Source organism: Alexandromys fortis, unplaced genomic scaffold, assembly GCF_014885135.2.
Source record: "Alexandromys fortis isolate MF-2015 unplaced genomic scaffold, M_Fortis_MF-2015_v1.1 scaffold_87, whole genome shotgun sequence".
NCBI classification, from domain to species: domain Eukaryota; kingdom Metazoa; phylum Chordata; class Mammalia; order Rodentia; family Cricetidae; genus Alexandromys; species Alexandromys fortis.
In genome coordinates, this window is record NW_026067971.1 from 3,181,849 (window position 1) to 3,205,399 (window position 23,551).

General features: G+C 41.4%; 1 protein-coding gene across 2 annotated transcripts in view; it reads left to right on the forward strand.

Annotated features, from left to right (window-relative positions):
* Arhgap24 (Rho GTPase activating protein 24) overlaps positions 1–23,551 on the forward strand; it is a 365,808-nt gene that overhangs the window by 166,416 nt on the left and 175,841 nt on the right. For both annotated transcript variants that reach the window (XM_050155789.1, XM_050155788.1), the window contains one exon: positions 1,999–2,086. In XM_050155789.1, the coding sequence (XP_050011746.1) occupies positions 1,999–2,086 (88 nt within the window). The remainder of the gene's footprint in view (positions 1–1,998; positions 2,087–23,551) is intronic.

Genomic DNA, 23,551 nt, shown 5'->3' on the forward strand with positions numbered 1-23,551 from the left:
GAGAGGTAATATCTTAATATTATGGGAACATGATGGCATTTCTAGAAAAAATAGTTAGCTAGATCATAGAAAAACCACAGGAAAAGCCAAAGTTTGATGAAGGAAAATTAGCTCAGGAAGAGAAAAGGGTATGGAAAGAAATGGGTTGGAAGAAGCTATCCAGGACTTCATTCTAGAAGAAAAAAAAATGTCACAAGGTATTTTTATAATGGAAAGGAGGAATTAAACATTTGTTTCTAAAGGATACTCATATTGCATTGAAAACCAGATTGGAGATGCTAAGAGCATTAGGAAGAACCCAGTGAAGAGGTGTGGGGTACACTGGCATAGCAGGTCACACCCCCTGGCACAGAGGAGGGCTGGCAGGAAACTACGGGTGGAAGGCAGATAATCGCTTCCATAGCTGTAGCTTTTGCAACTGAGTGAAGGATGCTGGTAGGCACTCTGCAGGGGAACTCATGGTGGGAACTGGGTTCACTTACATTTTAATTTTAATGTAATTTAATTGAGTTTAAAACACCTCCTTAAATAATCAGTTAGAAATGTCGAACGTGCTCTGAGATGACAAGAGTCATTATTAGAGACATCTTGATGCTGAGTTTCTAATCGTTATTGAAGTCATCAATGTGGGTGAGTGTGAACGATTAGATAAAAGAATTGTTAGAAGAGATGGACTCAGTGGAGAAGTATTTGGAAAATTATGTCATAAGGGCAACCTGAGTCAGCAACTGAGACTCCACCAACAGAGATGCAAGAGAGAAACCCAGAGAAAACCAAAGCAGCAAGAAAAGGAAGTACTTTAAGAAATAGTGATCAGAGCCCAGTTTAGTCGCCACGCGGTTAATCCCAGCTCTTTGGAGAGCAGAGGCAGGTGGATACCTGTGAGCTCAGGGCCAGTCTGATCTACATAGTGAGTTCCTGGATTGCCAGAGCTATTTAAGGAGACCCCATGTCAATAAAACACAAAAAAAAAAAAAAAGAAAAAGGAAAGAAACAGCAGTCAATAGTTTGATACTTCATTGAGGATTGAGCTTCATCAAGCATGTACCTGAATCACAGGTGCAAAGACAAGGCTACAGTGGTACATGCGAACAAATGATTCAGTGTAGGCAAATTTCGTTAGAAAATGAGAAAATAGAATGTAATACGGAATGAGTTATTAAGGACATCATTTAAAAATGCAGTAGATATTTATGTTTGCCTTTTCTGGTGGAAATGATCCACCGAAAAGAGAAAAATCAGATAAGAGGGCTAATGAAAACATCGCAGTCCATTTTGTGATACTATAGTAGATTCACTGAGACTGGAAAATTTATAATGAGCAGAAACCTTTTGGTTCACATTCAGGAGGCTGTGAGCCCAACTGCAAGGGACCAACATCCTGTCAGTGTTACCCCATGCTGGAAGGCAAGGAGGGTGCTAAAGAGAGTACGAGATAAAATTTCAACCTCACTTTATCATAATGGCCATTAATACACTTAGATTCTGAAGAATTCTCACAATTTCTATTCTTCCAGGTGATCTAATGCCAAACAGTATTTCATTAATATTAAATCTCCAGTCTAGAGGGCACATAACCAACTCTAGCAAGATAAAAGGCTAATTTGAACTTTGGCATAAGTTATATTTAATGCTTTCATCTTGAGTTTTTATGGTTATAAATGGAAAAAATAATATCTACTGCTTAAGATTATACCAACCATGAGATATTATAGGATTGGTAGAATGCTCAATAAATTTGCTAGCATGCAGTACACTTTATAAACTGATACTTAAAATGAACCCAAAGTTAATGTTGTCTAAAGCACATGAGATATTCAACAATATGAACTAAGTGTAAATGAATGTCTTTATGACTTGTGGGATTTGATTATCATAAATGGCAGTGGGTTTAATGAAAGTGGCCACTTACTGGGTCACAGACACAACTTGGATTCTCAGTTTGCTGCTGCATGGAGCTTGCCCTTATGATAACATTTGGGGAATTTGTGTTTACAGGGTACTATTCTTCTGCCTGGAAATAAAGTCATTGAACATCCATGCAATGAAGAGAGCCCAGGGAAATTCCTTTTTGAAGTCATTCCAGGTAAGATTAATTTTCTGTTTTGATTAAATTATTGTTGTTTCGTGTGGGGGGAAAGTGAAGACACATCAGGTTTTGATCTCCTTCAATTATGGCTAAAAACATTAATTGAGAATGCAAGCATTTGTTTTGGCTATCTTTTACACAGACAGTGACGCCACATTTGTACACAGATACAAACAAATGTGAACACATGTGCATGCATGTGCTCGTAGCCACAGGAGAGTTCATTTGCCCATGAGACTCCTGATTTGGCTGGAACTGATAAGATGGTATTGTCAGGGACTGTGTGAGATGAGTCTAATTTTATAAGGATCTTGTGATGGAAACTTTGCTTGAGATCCATTCAAATTCTGTTCCCAGAGGATTATCTGATAAATTCCCTTGCAAAACTGCTTTTTGAATAAGTCTTTTCTATTAAAAAAAATCTCTCAATGCCCAAGTAAGAATTATTACAGTCCTGTGTCTCCACTTTGCTTCCAAACAACCACGTACACATGTTTGGCTTGTGGACCGAGGATTTGTCTCCCAGGTCATCAAGAGTGTTCAATATCTGCAACATCTGTTCACTTTGCTTTGTTCATTCTTCTTGGCTATCCGCTCCTACCCAGTTTAGTCTATCTAATCCATACGTAAATCTTAGAATAGCCCTGAAACTGCGCCTCCAAAGCCACAGCCTATGTCTTTGATAAGTTCTTTGGCATCTCCTTATCCCCTGATAAAAATAAAAGGGGGTGAAGAGTGTGTTTCTTATAGAGTTGGCATTGGACAGCCTGGTTGGTGTGATACGGATACTGATTTCCATGCAGTGTGGGGTGGGTGTGAATTGATTCATGTATGTAATATGTAATTTGTATCAATAACGCTGGCACAAAAGCAGTCAATCTGACCTATTTTCCCAAATTAACAAAGACTGGGATTCTAAAACGTGGAAGCATATTTTCCCCCTCAGTGAAAACATCTGTAGCATTGACCTCATCAGGCTCAAGATGGAATCCATGACTAAATGTTAATTAGTGCAGCTGAAGTGAAGAAAGGTTAGTCAGTTGTGTTGTGTTATTTGTTTCCCTCCAGGGAGAACACACTGTAAGAAACCTGACTCTTGTTTGCCCTATTAAAGCCCTTTATTCTTACTTCTTAGAGGAATACCCCTGATGGAACCAGATTCCAGATGTTGCAGAGGCTTTGAAGTATCAGTAGAGGAAATCTCTTTCTCTATTTATCCTCTCACACCAGGGCCTGTTGGCTTTTAAACCAGTATGGTATTAAGCGGATGGCTTTGGCTTTTTATCTCTAGAAATAACGTCAAGAGTCTGTCCACTCAGTCAGTCTGCTAGCTGTCTGTAGATCGCAGCTTTTAGAAAAGGCTCTGTTGTGAGGTGGGCGTTCTTGAACCAGTGTTAGAGTGCCATGTCTTCAGGTCTAAGACACTGTGAAAAAATTGTCCCAATATGTTGTGCCTGGGCACGTGTCCTACAGACAGTGCACATGCTGTAGGGCCTGTGATACACAGCAGTGAAGACACTGAAGGCTATGTGCTAAGTCTGGCGTCTCTAGAAGTGTGCAGGGAAATGGGTCTCGATGCTATTTCTGTCGCAGTTCTTACAGGGTTCTCACACCTCCAGTGAGATAGGTCGCTGTCTAAATCATCAGTGCTGTGAGTTAAGATTTACAGTTCCACATGGTCTCGCAGAGCACAGAGAGAATGTGACAGTTGTGCTTTCAAAGGGAACCTAGAAGCTCACAGGCAACTCTGAACGTCAACTGTCTTTGTTACTAACTTCAGTAACTGGGGTTTTATTTCTGCAGAATGACGTTCCCAGGCAAGTACCTGTGTGCTCAGTGTAAGAATATGGAAATCTGTTGCATATAGTAAATACTGGCCTTTTGAAGAATTCGGATTATTTACAAACAGCAAGACACTTGCTTTATCTTTCCAAATGGGAATGACAATGTGATATTTTCCAGTTTTTCCAACTGCATAACGTTTTAACATGGGAATTTGAGAGATTACAGTGAAATGTTTTAATTAATCAGAAACTGAAGGAAAAAAGAATTGGAAATATATGGCTGGCACTGTGTATTACATGTATTTGCCATATATGTGGCAAATCTATATTCTATATTGGTTTTCTCTGTAGAGTTCTCAGTTGTCACCTTACATTGTACACATAATAAATACAGAGCCAACATACCTGTCCTTATGGAAGTAAACGTCAAACTCTAACTACCCAAAGCTATGTGAATGACTATGAGACACTGAAATCCTTTAATCCTATTGGTTCCTGGTGATTTCTCACAACGCTAGTGAAAATCTCCAGCAAGCTCTTTGCTATTTATACCAACACTCTATACATGTATACAGATTTGCGTGAGAGGGCAGTTTATTTTCACGTAAATTACAGCTTCATAATGTATTCCAATATATGGATTTTAGGGGTTTTTGCATTCTTTTGAGATGTCTAAAACTAATAAATAATAAGAAAAATAATTTTCGACGGAATTTGTATATTACTAGTTCATGCTCATTTGCATATCACATCTCTATGCTGATGTTAGACTTGTAAAATCCTAACTGGGAAAACAATCCACTCTAAATAAGTGTGGATTTTTTTATAGATTTATTATCCCTGAAATGAGTTATCTTCTGAACAATGCCATGACTTACAACATCTCACTTCAATTTTTCCAATTTCTCTACCTTTTTTTCCAAAAAGATGTTTGCCAAATTGGCAAATTTGAAGACTATACAGTCAGATGTGCCAAATTTTAGACTGGAGGGAATGTTTCTGGCCAAGTACTAAGCCTTTGGGAAATGTGATTGAGAAAAGAATGTTGGCAAATTTTTTAATTGAAGAAAGAAAATGTAGCTGGTCTTTGCTTCTTAAAATGTGTTTGGGTTGAGCTTTCCGTGTTTTGTAACAAAATGAGCACACTGATGAATGGAGCAATAAAGCATTGATTTTCTTAGAATCACATCCCAGGAAGAGTAAAAGGGAACGCAGACCCAGCCAAAGAGGGGCAAAGAGAAAAGGGGGCTCTGCACCCTTCTAGGCAGAAGCAGCATCTTCACAGTTCTAGCTGCAACCTTAATGCTCGGCACCCCAGGCACACAGTTGCGTGTATCTGTGATGTTGCCGAAGACGGCGCAGCCATGTTGAACTGTTGGTGCTCTGTGAGGCCTTCCCTTCTGCTTCTGTGACTGGAGGCTAAAATGGGGGTGGGGGGGTGGGCATCCTGCCCTGCCTCCTCCTCCTCCTCTTCTTCTATGCCTTGGTCTCTGAATGTAGGGCTCCTGGCCCACGAATGCTGTTACTGGAATATAGCACCTCACACCGCCTGGTCTTTGTGCTCCCCTTGGAATGGTAATACTTTCATGGTGGATTCATAGGGTTTTGTGTTCGTGGGATTGGCAGCACATGCACTTCCCATGGCAGGCTGCTCCCCCTGTGTACGTGATCCTTTTGGATGGAATACAAGAGGACTTACTGTCCAACTGCTTTCTTTTGGGGTATTTAAGCAGCCAGCACATTCGTGTTCCCAGGCCTGGAAAGGGAGGGAAACCAGGGCTGTTTCCCTGCTCCCATATCTTGTGCTCTTATGCTTTTCTCTGAGGGACATCAACCATAGGACATAGCTTAGCCAGCAACTTGCCAGCTTCAGGTTCCAGCAGGAGGCCTGACCTTGGGAGGAGTAGGAAGATTTCACAGTTTACAAGCCGTGTCCTTGCATCTTCCTGACTTCCTAAACAAGCATGTACAGTGTTGTTTTATTTTTTTTATGTGATGAGTGCTTTGTCTCCATGAATTATGTGTGACATGTTTATGCCTGGAGGCCAAGGGGGAAGAAGAAGGTGATGGATCTCATGGAACTGGAATTGGAATGATGTAGATTACCATGTAGGTGCTGGGAACCAAACCTAGCCTCCCTCCCCCTGCCCCCCCCCCGCAAGAGTAGCAAGTGTTTTTAAGCACTGAGTGATCTCTCTATCACTCCTGGTTTTATATAGCTGGCAGACAGTCTTCCATCTCCCTCGAGAGTTTGTACCTATCATGAAGCCACTCTCTTAGAGAAGCATGTCCAGTTTCCTGGTCGTGCCTTGTAACCACCATGGCAGGGCTCCGTCTCTGACTTGATTTCTATTCTTAGCTTGGAAGAGATGCAGCTCCACATCGCATCCATGGTCAGCCAGAGGCAGGGCTCTGTCTCTGACTTGGCTTCTCTCCATAGCTTGCAAAGGATGCAGTTCCAAACAGCATCCATGGGCAGCCATGGGCAGGGCTCCATAAAGCACCTCTGGTCTTTTCAACTGAGGATCTTGGGCTTTAACAGCACTGTGTTCTTCAAGCTAGAGTCCTTCAAGGCAATTCTAGGATAATGTAGAAGACATGTTAATACAGTCCCACCTATACTCTTAAACCAAGTTTCTGGGAAACTCATTCAGATGGAGAGTAACGTTAGGGCTCTTACTGGCTCTCTGGAGATGGCTCACTGAGAGAATGAGAGGGTTGGACTGGGACGGACAGAACTGTCTGCCTGCCACTGCAGCTGAGGCTGTATCTAAGTCTATGGAGCTCTGAAGATGGAATGCCCCTTGGGGTTGCTCAGACACAGGATCTGGCTTTTATTTTCTAAGATCAACTATTCCTTGGTTATAAAACAAGATAAATCCAGGCCTGGTGAGTCCCTGAGGCACTAGAGAACATCTCAGCTTCTTTTCCATGAATCTTTTCTCTTAGTCCCCACAGGTCCTTGATGGGAGCAATATGGTTGCATCCATTACATACATGAAGAAACTGCTACATGGAAAGATAATTTGCTCAAGGGTGATAAGCTAACACTGACTGCATTAACTAGAGTTTATAAATATACACATATATTCTTCTACTTGTCTCTGTGTGAGATTCTCTGTGCATATAAAACGGTATGTTGCTGATTTACAGGCCAAGTTTCAGGAGACTATAAATGTGTATAAATGTAATTATGAGGACTTAAAATGAGTCAGCAGCATATTAGAATCTGGACCACATTTTCTGGAACATATGCATGTGAAGTTACTTGCTTTTGACCCCAGCAGATAAACAGAAATCTCTCTTCATCTCATCCATTAAGATGGATAGTTTGAACACTTGAGGTGAGAGTAAGCATTTAATTTATTTGAAACTATTCACATATTTAAAAGCATCATAAAATGAACACTGGATGAAGATGCCTACAGACTCATTGCAAGCCTTGCTAAGGTCACAGCAGAGTGTCAAGAAAATGCACTTGCCAGAAGTGTTCTGACCTGATGGGAATAACTCTCTCCAAGAAAATGTGCTTCCCACGAGCACCTTTAGACTCTGAAGCCCAGAGAATAAACACCAAGGGAGCTGTTCTCAGGGTCGTCATGCACTCCTGGTACACACTGAGTAAGAGATTGCCCGTCTATGCACATATACCTTATACCTCATCTGTGTTGTCCTGACAAGCTTTAAATACAAGGGGAGAGTCTTAGTTTTACTGCAGCTTGATATGCCATGCATTGTTGATATCCATCAGAGACCTGCCCTTTTCTGAATAGAAAAGGAGGAGGAGTGGTTGGGAGGGGTGAGGGGCATCTGTGGGGGAATGACTGGAAGAAGAGGAAGGATGGGAAACTGCAGCCAGAATATTATGTAAGTAAACAAATACATGTATTTTTCTTAAAAAGAGAGAGGAGAGAGAGAGAGAGAGAGAATTGCCCATTGTCTAGCCACATGTGCCACCAGCCGTATGCTGGGAATCAGTCCCTCAACCAAGGGGTGACCCATTATAGATCTCAAAGGCAGTTGCCAGCATTCCAGAATCTCACTTCTCCAGTGGGACCAGTTCCCAGGGTCTAACAAGAAGTCAGAGGTCATCTTATGTCTTTGCTTGTCTAAAGGAAGGAAAGAAGAGGTGGATACAAAACATAGTGGAATGAGGAACGAAGAAATAGTACCAGAAACAGAAAGGCCTATGTGACCACTCTGAGGCATTTGTCATCCCTGGAAAAAAGTTCAAATCCTTCAGGAAGAGAACAATTCACCATTTTCTTCCCCTTCCATCATCACGATGGAGTTATAACCTACACCCTCACACAAGCATATAAGTTCTACAAATTTTAATAACAATGTATCAATTCTAAGTATTTTCCATGATTTCATAGGAGCTCAGTAAAAAGCTAGTAGAAAACATGGTTGTTCAGAAAGTAGAATAAATGTATTACAGATCCTTTTTTAACCAAAAGCGTGCAGAATCATACTTTTTTTTTATGACTTTGTGAACTTCTTTTCAATCAGGGACATGGGTGAAGTGCAATGGTTGAACTCCAGGCCCAAAGGCTTTGTTAATCACTATAATCACTACCTTCATCTTTCAGTTCCTGCTGCTGTGTTTAGATGCTGTGCCCTCTAATTCCTGCCCCAGCTCTGTAACATGCTTGCACAATCACAATAGCTTCCCATGGATGCTAGCTATTAGCTAGTGTAGGAAGTGCTCTCCATCAGACCTCCCCAGTTTGGTTGTTCTTCTTGTCCCACAACGTGAAACTCCTTGAGTCTATGCCACACATTTACACGGGAATGTGTCCTGGCTAGGACATTTCATAGGTCTGGAGTCTATAAAAGTCTTTGTTTACCAAAATTTGAATCTGTTCAGACAGTCGGTACAGCTGTGTTACGTTACAAGCCAACTGAGTAATAAATAGTTCTGACAGATATCCATGGGTGTCTCTGGGAAAGAAAAGACTTGGCTAATTTTCTAGTTTGGGAAGGTAATTATGCAATATTGGCAATGAAAGTTTACCAGTTTTGTCTGTGTTTGTGACTCCTGAAATGAACAAATGAAGTCATTTGATATATTAACTTGTTATCATTTCAAAATACAAGTCACAGACTGGAGTGATGGATTGGTGAGTAAGGTTTTATTGTTCTTCTAGAGGACCCAAGTTGGATTCCCAGCACCCATTTTGTGTAGTTCACAATTTTCAGTAACTCAAGCTTCAGGAAAATCCAATGCCTTTGGCTTCTGCAGGTGCCCCAACATACACATGTACAAACCCATACACAGATGCACACATATACATAATTAAAAATAAATAAAAGTGGGGGAGAACTGCAGTTGGAATGTAAAATGAAATTAAGATAAATAAATAAAATAATAAGAATAGAAATAATCAAAATTTTATAAGAAAGTCAATATTTGGCATTTATGTAAATATGGAGATAATCTAAAAATTTATTTTTAATTTTGTGTATTTGTGTGTGTCTGTGTACATGAGTTCAGTGCGTGCAGAGAACACAGATGGCATTGTATCCTCTGCAGCTGGAGTTACAGGTAGTCTTGAGTTACCAGATACAGATGCTGGGAACTTAACTTGGATCTTCTGCAAGAGCAGTATATGTTCTTAACCACTGAGCTGTCTCTCCAGCAATACTTTCAGTAAGTGGTTTAGCTGTAAGACTTGGTTATTGTCAGGATCCCTATGCAAATATGCTGCTGAGGCATCTACTTGTACAATAGTGACTGTGTCTTAAACTCCCCCCTCTTATTTAAGAACCATGATAGAATCCATGCAGTTGTATTTGCTCAGGAGTGGTAGAGACAGTCTCTGTCTGCCCAGGTCCAAAGGCAGCCCTGCAGTCTTTTGTGGGGTATGCAGATCATCTAGAGTGCCGGAGTAGGAGTTGCTTACGAATGCGCCAGCACTTGGAACATGAAGTCAATACATCGTTTCACTCAGCGTGGGGCCACTCTGCATTCTTTTCTTTAGAACAAGTTTAGGGATTTTGTTTTGCTTCCCAGTTCTCTTCCTACATAAAATACCTTGAGGTGTGACTTTGAAAGAGCCTCTTTGCCCAGCACAAAGAGGACGTTTTAGATGTTTTTTAATGCTTTGGCATTCTTGCTTGTGTCGTTTGAGCCAGCGAGCATTTATAAAGTTTGTGAGCCCATGAAAAATGTGAGCAAGTGGCCACTCGGGAGATGTGTAGGCGGAGAGTAAGTTTTTACACTGCGCACGTGCTGGTCCACTTCCAGTGCTGTGTGCTAGATCAGGATCCGTGAGCATTTTCTGGAAAGAACCAGAGCATTAAGATTACAAGCTTTCCATGGTAACAGGGTGTCTGCCCCCACTGCTCTCCTCTGGTAACGACACAAGCAGATGAGTGTGGCTGGCCAGTCCCAATACAACTGTTCTCATCAACTCTGAAATGTGCCTCTCAGTAATATATGTGTTGGTACTGCTATTTCATCCCATACTCAGAAAGCTAAGGTAGGAGGATTGCTCTAAGTCTGAGTCCACTTTGTGACACATAGTGAACCCCAGGCCAGTCCAGGCTACAGTGAGAACTCCTCTTAAATAAAACCAGAAGTAGGAAGGCTGAGAAGATATCTCAGCTGGGAAAGTGCTTGCTGATGAATCTTAAGACCCAATTCTGATCCCTGGCTCCTACTATGAAGCAGAGCATGGTAGGATGCCCGTGTTTCCAGTGCTGGGAAGACTGAGAGAGGAGGATCCTGGCCCCCACTGGCTGGCCAGCCTGGCCTACTTGGCATGTTCACCCCAGTAAGAGATTCTGTCTCAAAAAATTAGGAAGACAGTTCTGAGAAATGATATCCAAGGTTGACCTCTGGCCTCCATATGAATGTGTAACAGTCCCTTCCCATATGAACATACACATGAGGGGGAGAGAGGGGGGGTGGGAGAGGGAGGGAGAGAGAGAGAGTTGCTATAAAAGGATTGCTATTAGTTTGAGGCTAACCTGGCTAAGTCATGTGGTGTTCTAGGCCAGCCTGGGCTACAGTGTGAGACGTTATCTTAAACCAACCAAACAAAAATGAGTAAATAATTGAATTTAATTATGAAAGAATTGCTATTTCTCTTTTGATTCCTGTTATAGTCACTTAAAAAGGTGAAATACAGACAGTGGGCCAGATTTGGCCATGACCAAGGCTTTCTAACCCCTGTGCCAGATTTTAAAAAAAAAGCCAAACTATAAAAAGTAGGATGAAGACATGAATAGAAGTATTTACTGATGCCACCCGAGCTGGGATCAGACCTCTGAGACAAACTGTCTCGGGCACAGCATTGCCTTGCGTCAGCCACGCTCAGGAAAGTGGCCGTCAACAGTTTTATTTAGAAGGACCATCTCTGAATATTATACTAAAATACCACATGATGCTGAAAATATCAGGGACCAAACTGAGTTTGTCTCTGCTTTGATCCAGCTCCTCCAGAGCTGTACCGTCTGGCCACAGCTCAAATCTGTGTGACTCTGGAAATGATGGCTGCCAGTAATAGTTGACTGGGTGTGCTTAGAAGCAAACTATTTCCCACATACTTCGTCCAGTCCATCCGAGTTGGGCAGGGATCGGGTGCATTCTGATCTGGAAGCACTCACAGGGCTAAGTGGGCTTGGAACATCTTCTAAACATTTGCTTTTGCACATACATCAGCATCCCACAGTGCCCAGGCCTTCTCATAAAGTAAACACACATCCCTTCTATGGAGAGGTCAAACAAATTTAACAAACTTCACTTCTGAGCAGTTGCCAACCTCTCCCTGCCCACCCTTCACCCCACTGAGATGATTTTAACACCAGCGAGAGGAACACTTCCATCAATTCATACTTATTGTTTGCTGAAGTTACATGCACATATATGCACATTTGCAGTCTTGGGTATTGATGTATGTCAGGCTTTACCTAACGTGGTTTATTTAGTGATATGGTCAATATCAATTCCCTCAATGACAATCAGAGATACATACTCAAATTCACAGTACTAATACTGCGGTTTCACCCCATCTGAGCCTACAAGCCAGCTTCTGCCACCAGAAGATAGGTATATTATCTAGAATATACTAAATAACTAAGTTCTAGGAACACCAAAAATAGCCAGAAAGAATTCAGTCTTGAAAAGTCAGCATCCACATAAACTGTAGCTTCTTCTGTCCCCAGTATTCACATTTGCCGACATTTTTTATTTTCTCTCCTCTTCTTGGAAGCTATTGAGAAGAGAGATAGCGCCTGCTATTCCCAGTGTTTAGTAGAGAACCATTGTATAGTGAACAGCCAATGTATGTCTGATGGTTTAATGAACAAAAATGACCTGTTTTATCTGGTGGAATGATGGTGCAGGGCTAGTCAACATGGGGACCTTTCAGATATGACTTATTGAACTGGATCATAGCTGCTTTTCCCACTACCTTAGGACACCAGGGACTGGAGGAACCCAGTAACTTCCCTAGCTCTTTTCTCTTCAAAAGATATTCCCCATGGCCTCACCATTGAGTCCATCACCAATACTAAAACCAACCCTGTCTTTTATTACTTTGGTGACAGAAGCTATTTGTTAATGGGTTATTTGCCTGAATAATTGTATTTTCCTTGCTCATTGTTCTTAGGGGCATGGTTTTAATTATGCATGCTCAAGCTGCTTGGGCTTACCTGCCTCTTTCATCCAATAATTGAAAAGGGCTTTGTAATTGAATGAGGCTGAGAAAACAGTGAAAGACCCAAACAAATATCAAGGCTCTTCCTGTAAATGGAGTTCCTAGGGCGGTTTTCTCCTGTGGAGTTGCATCTTGAAGGACTTAGCTGGGAAAAAAAATCAGGTTTGAGTGACCTGATGGCTGGTAGCGAGAGCAGCCAATAATTCAGAGAAATCATACTTCTCGGGAAATAAATATTTGAGAGGAAATGAGTGTGCAGCAAACAGCTGCTGAGAAGTATGGGAGAATGAGCTGTAAGAGGACTGGTGAATAACTGAATCCATCCATCTTCAAAGTACCGTACCATGACGTCAGTCCTAGAATGGTCAAGGGTAGGGTTCACTGGGAGTCTCTGAATCCAGCCATCTTCAAAATACCGTACCATGATGTCTGTCCTAGAATGGTCAAGGGTATGGTTCACTGGGAGTCTTGAGAGGTCTTGTGCATCCAACAATGTGCAGTCCTTCCTCTCAAGAATCCTGAACAATAAATAAGACATTTGGCAGCTGAAGGTAAAGTCACCAAAGACTTGCCAGAACAATTATTTTATTTATTTTTGTTTGTTTGTTTGTTTTGGGTGATTTTATTTTAAACTTTGCTTCATCCCTAAGTTTTCTTGAGATGGATGAGGGTAGAGAAAGGAGATTGAGCTTCACTTACCAGTAGAATTAACAAAGGATAAAATGGAGTCGTTTGTGTAAGGAAAGTATTCAGGCTCCCTGGAGGCTAGTGTGGGAAAGGAATTAAAGACTGGGTGTTGTGCATCATCAGAACGAGTGATGAATCCCTCCCTCAGACTGTGGTGCTGTGGAACAGTCTTTGTACACTGAAAATATGTATTACTTTCATTGGTTAATAAAGAGCTGACTGGCCTATAAGCTGGGTAGGAAGAGAGTGGATGGGAGAGTCAGACTAGGAGGAAGCTGGGAAAAAGAAGGGTAGAGTCTGAGGAGTCCCCAGGAGATACAGAGGGAACAAGATATGCTGGAGGACAGTAAAGCCATGACCCTCGTGGCAACACATAGATTAATAGGAATGGGTTAATATAGGTTGTAAGAGCTAGTTAGTAATTAGCCTGAGCTATTGGCCAAATATTTATAATTAATAGTAAATATTTGAGTGGTTATTTAGAAGCAGCTGCCAGCACAGAGAAACTCTGTTTATACTGAGGAGAGACAGAAACATAAGGAGCACCAATATCTTAGGACAAAAGGTCAAATGACACCACACCTAAGTCCTGGTGTAGAGACTAAATAATATTGGACTGTACCCTAAATTTGGCAGGGACTTGGGTTATAAAAGGGCAGTGAGAACAGCTGGGGTTTTGATTTGATAACAGTAATGTTAAGACCTTCAAGCTGAGGAAATACTGGCAAATGTAAAAAGACCGCAAAGTGGTACAAGTGCTGCAAATATGGAAGGGTGGTACCAAGAGAGTGTTGTCAACTCTGTCGTTTGTTTATCCATAGACTTCACGGCATGCAGGCATGATTTTTGGACTCCCCTTTTTATAGGGCTGGTCAGAGGGGCCCCAGAAAGTTTCCTGGCAACAAGCTATATCATTCAGCTAATTTTGTAAAAGAAACAAAGTGGTATGTGCCCATAAAATCTAAGAACAGTAAGCCTCGTTTCAAACTTGTATATTACATTCCTAGTATCAGCCAGCTGTGACCAGCGGACCTTGCAGGGGAGTCACTGGACTGTTGTCAGGGAAGAGCCTTGACTTAGCAGATCCTCTGATCCCATCCTGAAGCTCTCCCTGGGAACTGTAAGTTGAGCAGCACAAGTTCTAGACCAGCCGGTACACCCGTGACAAGGGGGTAAATAGTGCACAGAAACTTCCTACCTTTCTAAAGCTGTCAGAACTAGGGAACACAAGCTAAGTTCTATGTAAGAGAGCTGTGTTTTCCAGAATTCAGGAGACAGAACCCAATGTCAAAGTGCTGACTGGACCATCCCTTTGGTGAAGTCTTTCCTTGAATTGTACGGACACCAGCTCTGTCACATCGTATTTTCATAGGATCTTGCTGTTCTGCCTTTTGTTGTCCTGCCTTCCTCTTATGATGACTTCAGAGGGATTGTATTGACATCAACCCACACTGACCCATTCAGCTTAGTGACCTCTTCAAAGAGTCTCTCTTCCAGTTTGAGAACTTAAAACTCTTAAGTTCAGTGTGTGTTTTCAGGAAGCACACCTCGGCCCATTCTAAAATACTCAACCCATACCAAAGGGGAGATGAGGCTTGACGACCCTTCATCTGTTAAACCCAGACCTTGACATATGTGTATCAGGCTGCAGCCAGCATCTGACTTTCCTCCCATAAAGACTAGAGGCCAGAAACACAAGGACCATGGAAGTGGGGCCTGCAGGAAAAAAAAATTGTCTTAATATGTACTTGCTCTTTCCTGGAAAAATTCTTGGACATGTTTTCAAGGTTTTTTGTTTTATTTTTAACATTCTGCCTACAAGAAGTAGACCGAAAACTAGCTATAGTAGTACTGTTATTTTGATCTTTTTCTTTTGTTTTAGGAAGACTGGTTTTCATTTGGGAATGAGTTCTTTTTCCAAAGTGGTACCCAGTGCATTAAACACCCCTCTGCTATGTCCAGTCAGGGCAAGCAAACCACCATCAACTTTCCCTTCTTCTTATCCAGCAGCCCAAGCCTTCTGCTGTGAATTACCAACATGTTGCTGAAATGTTGAAGAGTCAGGAGCATCAATACAAGCAATTAAGGCTTCTTGAAAACAATTAGTGCAGGGCATGACATGATGCAGGGCTCATTTCTTCAACGACAATCACAGAATCTTCCCCTTGAGTCATTATCCCTCGTGTGTCACTTGCTCACAGGAATCAAGAGAGATAATGACTAAGCCGTGCTTGGAGGCTGTTTGATGCTGATCTGTTGCCTGTGATTTATCATAATGGGCTCTTTGATTGAAAGATAAATACCTCATTTCACGGAGGCAAATCAATTATTATTTCAATAGCTTATTTATTGTCTGTTTTGTTTTCGACTCCTACATAATTGTATGACCCACTTAAGTTTATACATATTCCTCAGACTTGCTGGACTCAAATAGACAAAACTTCTTGTATTTCCCATCTTATCTCCTTCTCCTCTTTTCCAACTGAGAAGCTACCCGTTCCCTTCCTCGTCTTCTTTTCTTCCTCGTTGTCCTGTCTTTGAAGTCCACTCACTACAATCTTTTCAGGAACTGTGTATGCTCTATTGATGTCTGTTTCTTTGTATGTAGCTCTGCCTTCTATGGTCCATTATTCTCATAAACAAATCTATTGAAAATCACATTAATCTCACACATCTTTTTATATATATATTTAATTTATTTATTTCTTTATTAATTAATTAAAGATTTCTGTCTCTTCCCCACCACCGCCTCCCCTTTCCCTCCCCCTCCCCCAATCAAGTCATTCAGTAATACCTTGGATTAGATGCTGAGTCATCGTCTCTTGACCATGCTTCTTTCAGGAACCGTCAACTTAGCTTTCTTTTCGCAACAAGCATCCGTTTACCCTCTTCTACAGTTCATGCTGGTGCTTCAATCCACTTCAGCTTCCTAAGAAGACTCTTTCTTATTAATGTCATTGGTGTGAGCAAATGTTTCTGGGTGCAATTATTGTTTTTGTTCTAATAAGATCTGCCTATTGCAATCACTAGGCATAGCTGATAACTCCCTGATTCTCAGTTCATATTCTTCTCTTCCATTGACTTCAAGGACATCACACCTTCCTGTGCACGTTTGTGTGTGACATCAGTGAACAATACAAATGAAATTATCAGATGAGAACAGTGTATGTGAATGTCTGCAAGCCTGTGTCCCTCAAATGAGGATGATGGTCTTTGTGTGTTAGTCCCAGGAGCCTCCATCTACTTGTCTAGCTTCTCTCTCGTCTCTACTGTGACAGCGGGCCCTTTCAATTCAATGCCTTCTCCGTTTTGCCCTGAACAATTAAAATGATTCCCCCCCCCAGTTCTGTTCTTCCTACACATTGTTGCCAAACTGAGCCTTTTTAGATTTGGCCTCACTAGAAAGTCTGACCTTGAGTTCAATATGCCCCTGCCACAGCCTCCCTACAGCTGAAAGCACAGACAAACAGTCTCAGCATTGTGTTGTTTGTGTAAGCCTTTACTTTTAGACTATTTTAGGTTTCTATGAAAAGCAGAGAGAATTTTTATATGCAAAGTGATGTTTTATACCCAAATATGACCCTCCTCTCCTATTTGAAAAAAACAAAACAGAAGAGGCTGGAGAGATGAGTCTGCCGTTTAGAGCACCTCCTGCTCTCGCAAAGGTCAGGTGAGTTTCCTAACACTTATATAATAGCTCAGCGCCATCTCTAACTCAGGCTTCAGGGATCCGCTGCTCTCCTCTAGCCTTCATGAACACTAGGCACACATGTGTTTCACAGACACACGTGTAGGGAAAATATTCCTATAAATAAATCTAATGCTTTTGAAGTCAGACGAGAAAGCCCCTATATAAACTGTCTCTGGTATCTTTCCCTCTTCTCCATGGCTCTCACATCTATAGCCACAGTAGGCTCTCAGGTTTCCTGACATCCACACTTCACTCATGTGGGCATCCTTTGTATATATTCTTTCCTTACTCTAGACTGGCTCCTTCCCAGTCATAAACAGGGCAGGCTAGCTTGAGGTCATCTCCCCAATAGAACCTCAACTATGCTTCTTATGTATTTTATCATTCATGTGTATGTAAGTTTGTCTATGTACATATTCATGACCATGTCTATGTCTGTGTATAGGCATGTACATGAGGGTACCTGTGGAGGCTGGAAGATGGTGTTGGAACTAAAGCTTCAGGTGGTTGTAAATTGGCCAATGTGGGTTCTGCAAACCAAACTCCAGTTTTCTGCAAGAGCAGCAAGTGATCTTAGTTGCTGAACCATTGTTCCAGGCCTCATCTGTGCTTCTTTAGGATATGAATACCTAACCGAGTCTTATAATATGTGCCATTCCACTTAGAAAGCTCATATGCTTTGATTCTTCTAATAAGAATACAAAGTTCCATGAAAACATGGAAGACAATTTACTCGTCGTCATGTTTTTAGCATAGCAAAATATCTGATGATATTACTTAATAAATAGTTATTAGACAAAGGAAGGAAAGAAAGGAGGAAGGGAAAGAAGGAGAAAGACACAGAATAAGATCAGTAAATGGTAGAATATGGGTGGTATGTGTGTTACAGTATCTTGGTAATTCAAGTCAGGCCCAATGTTTGTTTCAACAAACATAGCTAAAATCAGGTATGTACAGAACTGGGCATGGTGGTACATGCCTGCAATTAGGAATCCAAGACAGGAAGATTTCAAGAGGCTGGTAAACATGGCAAGGACTTGATTCAAAAATAAAGAAAATGAATCAGCTGTGAAACATGTTATAAGTCATGTGTGTCCTTATAGAACTATGGCTTACCATCTACATGATCATCTAATAGAAGTAGTCTTCCCCAAAACCTTTTTGATAAACTCTGATAAAGCCCATTTGGGGTAGTCTCTGGCACTATTAGGATGAGCACATAGGAAAGGTGGGTCTCTTTCTGGACAAGGTAGATTGTATGACTACCTGCAACAATCCACTGTCACCCAAATGAGGGTGGCGACCTCTATGAGTGAGTCCCAGGACCCTCTCTCCACCTCTGCTTCTACGTACCTCCCAGGAAAGCAGCCCTAGTTACTTCTAATGTACTGAAGTCCAGGGGTGAGTCTTCCTAATGCCTCTTCTCACCATTTTCTGTCTGTAAATGTGTGAAGAATCAATTGGTGTGAAAGCACTCAATGGAAAAGAAATAAGATGATTTATATTCCAATGTTTAAAAAATGAGTTTCTTCTGTCAGACTCCATTTACTTCCTTTCTTGTGTGCTGAAAGTTCATCTCTGAGTCATAATATGACAGCTCTCCACAGTCAGGATGAACTGGAACCTGATGGTGAGCCAATCTGCCCTGCTCAGTCCATTGTCTACCTGTTGACCCCCAGGGCATTTACTTGGCGCCCCCTATAATGTGAATGGCTCCTTTTGTGCCATGGCACTGAAGGTGCCATTTCATTCCCTGTCTAGGGCACAAAGCCTCAAGGGCATCGGTGGATGCTGCCAATGAGACTATTGCTGCTGAACCAATGCAGGGGAGCTACAGGCAGGAGTCTGCCTCTTTGTTCAGTCTAGTGACCAGTGACTCCGTTCCAAGCCAGGAGCCAGGAACAGTGTGGCTCAGGATATTGATCATAGCTGAGAATACTCCACCATCCATCACAGGAAATTATTTGAGGTGGCAAGGAGACGATAATAGATGTGGCAACTATGTGAACCCCAGACCTTCTATGTATTCTGATAGCCATAACATTTACAAATTCACCCTCATCTCCAGGTTCCTTTGTGTGAGGACATGGAAGAGGTTAGGTTCTTGCTATCTGCCAACAGTGCAAAGGAATTATACTGGAAGAGTCAGTGAAGAGGGTTCATGATGAAAGGAAGAAGGATGGCTCACACTCTCAGCTTGGCTTTTATTCTGTAAGAGACCGATGACTGTGTGGATAACCTGTGTGTCAGACTGGGCTGAGCCTCCTGAAGCACAATGTATCACTGAAGCCAGAAACTGTACCCTTTGAGCCAAACAAATCTCTAGGAGTCCTTGGCCAAATAAATATTGAAGACTACTTTTTAAGAGTTACCTGATAATATAAATTTTTTTCTTTAACTGCAAATAACAAAATCAAACAGGAGTTTAGAATTTTTTTTCTGCACATTGCTTCCAGACGTGAACATGTCCCTTTTGTGATACGAGCCATACTGTGTACTTCTGAAGGGCAAATTGCTTGACATAGTTCCAAATTTAGTGTTCACTGTTTAATTACAGAAAAACAGAACACACCAATGAAAAAGCCTTTTGGCATTCCTTGACAGCTGAAACATATATTATCTAGAACACAAATACACAACAAAAATTGTAGAGGTCTCACTCCTCAGCATGGGTAAATGTCTATAGTTGTAGATGCGGCTCAAATGAATTGAAGGATGTGTGTTTTCTTTCTTTCTTTTTTTTTATCAGTTTTTTGAGACAGGGTTTCTGTGTAGCTTTGGAGTCTGTCCAGGAACTAGTTCTTATAGACCATCTGTTCTCGAACTCACAGAGATGAGTTCTGCCTGCCTCTGCCTCCTGAGTGCTGGGATTAAGGCATGCTCCACCACCACCTACCATGTTCTTCTATTGTAAATGATTCTGCAACCTGGTACAGATAATATATCTTGCCTTTCAAGAACTAGTAAGTTTTGTGTATTCATGCTAAGTATTATAAGGAAGGAGTCCAGTCCCTTCTATCTAGCTGTCTTGGCATCATGTGCTGAACATCCTCTGCTAGAACTACCTTTTTTTATTTTTGATTCATGAAGGTTTCTTCCTCTGACAGAGTAAACTACAGATAGCACAAGACCAGACATGTTCCTTTCAAAGCTTAGTTCTTTAACTTTCAATAATTCACTTCCTGACTATTTGCTGTCTACCTTAGTCCCAGGGTGGATGCCCATTCTCTGTGATTGGAACACCATGAATTGACTTTGGATGTTATTAAATGCTGAAAGACAAAAGGGAAATTTGGAGACCATGCCACCTCTGGCTTTCTGTTGGCTGATTTTCTTAATATCCCTGCTTCTCCCATTTGCCTTTGTTCTAGGAGGACAATTTGGTCTTCTAGCCTGGCTCTACTCTTGCCTGCCTCCCCCTTCTCTTGCTTTGTTAGTGTTCTTGGCCTCGAATAGCTTGAGTCCCTTATAATTTTTTCTTTGTAGTTTCTTTGCTAATTGGTCATGAACGTAACGATCAATGTGTCAGCCACTAGTGCTGCTTCAGTTACCGAAGGATGCCTATAATCTGTCTTCTGCCCAGCCTGTCTCTTTATTCTCACAGAAGCCACGACGTATCTCTCCTAGACATTTTCACATTCTTTCTTGAAATGCATGTTCCACCAAAATTCTAGAATGTTCATCCTGAATCCATCTAAGACCCTACTGTGTAAAACCTTCAGCACCTCCCCTTCACACTTAGCATTCACAACTAGCTCCAAGTCAAATCTCAAAGTTGCCAAACCACCCCAACTCCTGTTGCTGCCCTTGCTGGTCTTCCGGTCATACTGGCTTGCTTTTAACTCTCCAACTTATGTAAGATGTCTCAAATAGAAGAATTTTATTACATTTCAGTCTTTATCATGTTCTTGGTATACTGTGATTGTATGGAAATTATGGTCATCATTGTGGCTTTTGGTGGAATAAACTGTGTATGGATCTTAGAGAAAAATCTGTGCTGAGGTCTTATTGATTCAGAATTAAAGACACAGGGATAAAAGCCAGAAAATCAGCTCAGTCCCTCTAAGTATGATCACATATTCTTAAAACCCTAAAACTTGGCAGAAAGCAAGAGAATATGGAACTCAAGGCCAGTCTCTACCATGTAGTGAGTTTGAAGCCAGTCCTGACTATGTGAGACCCTGTCTAAAGAAAAAATAAGTAAAACAGGGCATCCAAAACTCTCACAATGTCTATGTGCCTGTCTTTCCTTCCTACTCTGATGTGGCCATTTATTTCCCTTAGTGAGAAACTAGGGGTATCCGGCCAGCAGTTGAGATAGAAACAAAATTTGCTTGGTTGATATTTTGGTGCACAATTTTACAAAACTGCAATTCTCTTCTGTCATTTGATGATGAAGTTAAATACAAAACCAAATGGAAAAAAAGAAAAGTCTCCTCTTTAAAAACCCATTTCTGTTGAAAAGGTGATGGAAACCATGTCAGTGATCAAGAGTCTGTGTTCCGTTGGCCAAAACTGAAGTGAAAAAGTCAATGGCTGGAATAGATCTGCCCTAAAGGAGCCAGGACATTTGCTGGTTACCATGTGACTTGTAGGCATCTGTCAGGGAGACACCATCTGGCACTATTTGGCAGGACTTGGTTATCAGGGTGCAGAGTGAGCCACTGTCCTCAACTCTAGAGGCTGACCAAGGGTGTGCTAGAGCTGACCAAGGGTGTGCTTTCTACTGGAAGAGAAAAATGTTCATTGATTCAAGATCTTAATGTTCTTGCTCCTTTACCCAGCACCCTGGAAACGGGAAGAAAATGAAAAGAGTAGAAGTGTGGAAATAAAGATAAGAAATCCTTCTAACCTGTCCATTCACCCAAGCCTGAGATGGACTCAGCTCTGTGGCTGAGTGGAACAGGGTACCTGAACTGGCTAAATAACAGATTGTCAAACATAGATATGCACATGGTAGGCACTTGGATAAGCAATGACATAAGAATAGATATGCATACAAATTGAATTAATTTATTAATTATCTACAAGGGCAACAAGGCATTAGGCAGATTTTCACAATAATGCCATTTGGATAGATTCTTTGATTAGTTTCAGTTTTCAGCTATAGGCACTGAGGTGGGATAAGAAAGAGCAAGCTGCATCTCCGTGACAAGGGTCATCCCTGATCTGTGTGATCCTAGAATATGTAATGCTGTCTGGTTAGGTTGTCTTTATAATGAGTTGTTTCCAGTTCTTTTCATATTGCTCACTAATTTATACATTTCTCCAATCCTGGTATTAACCAAGAATGACCTTGTCTTGCCTCAGAGAAAATTAGGTGCCCTCAGGGTGCTATGACTGTAGGCAATCTTATACATTACTTAGAGGGGAAACCATGTTTGAATTCTGTTATTTGTCCTTGCTATTTTGCACAACACTTATGAACAAATAGGCACCTCTGTGGCTCTTAGTGTGTTGCTTAAACTTGTTGGTATATAAATATTTACAGTATAGAATTATGAAATTTCCCATGAGACACCTGAATTAATAAAATGTAAGACCTATGGCTCAGATGATGCCTGGGACCCTTAGTCATGAGTAATTGCTGCTTAAGTAAAGATTCAATGCATCATCAGGAACTCTGCACATCAGATAGAATGAGAGGTTGTGAATCCCTAAGCCATGATAGATGGTTTTTAAATTTAGGCTCATCAAGGAACAATTGAAACAAAAGGCAGACAGCATTGTAAGTTGCTGTAGATGGCCACCAGGAAGGGACATACAACAGCAGCCGAACACATTCCTGCTAATAAGATATTTAGGAGAATAGAAAGACTGAGCCCTGGAATATGAAATTGAGGAACAAATTTAAATGACTTCAACTGAAGTGTTCGAATTAGTCAGAAGCGGGAGAGATGGTTCAGCAGTTGAGGGCACCCGACTACTCTCCAGAGGGCCCAGATTGCACTCCCAGCACCCATCTGGCACCTCACGACCATCTATAATCCAATTCCCAGGAATCAATTGTCCTCTTCTGATCTTCATGGGCACTGCATGGTGCCCTGACATACATGCAGGAAAAAAAAACCATAAACATAAGAATAATGTGTAAATGAATTGTTCAAAATATTTTTAAAAGTTAATGGTCAAAGAAACAAAACACAGAGAAAGATGCATTTTCACTGCCTTAGAGTCCTAGCTGTCCATCTTATTCTGCTTGCCACAGTCACAGAGGTAAACTGAGGCTGCCTCCAGGTGGCACAAGAGCTGACTACCACTCCATCGCTTTCTCCTGTACCCAGGGAAACAGCAAACCTGAGTGATGATGACCTTATATTAGCTTAATTTACCAATCAGCAAATGTCTTAGAAAGGTCACAGCTTTCCCTCCACCTCAACACAGCAGTGTGATCTTGAGGGAGAAATCAAACTGATAAACGGCTGGGGTATTTTCCTGTGACCCAGATCCAAAGCCAGTTATCACTGCTCCTGAGAACTACCAGTATGTTGTCCTGCATGTGTTTTTCATCCTTACTATTAAAAAGCATATTTTTTAAGGAACCCATCCATTTTTAAGTCCATTCCTCCAGTGGGTCTGCTGAGCTTGTTCTGATCATCACCTATGGTTTCAGCCCTACCTAGAGATTCAAAGA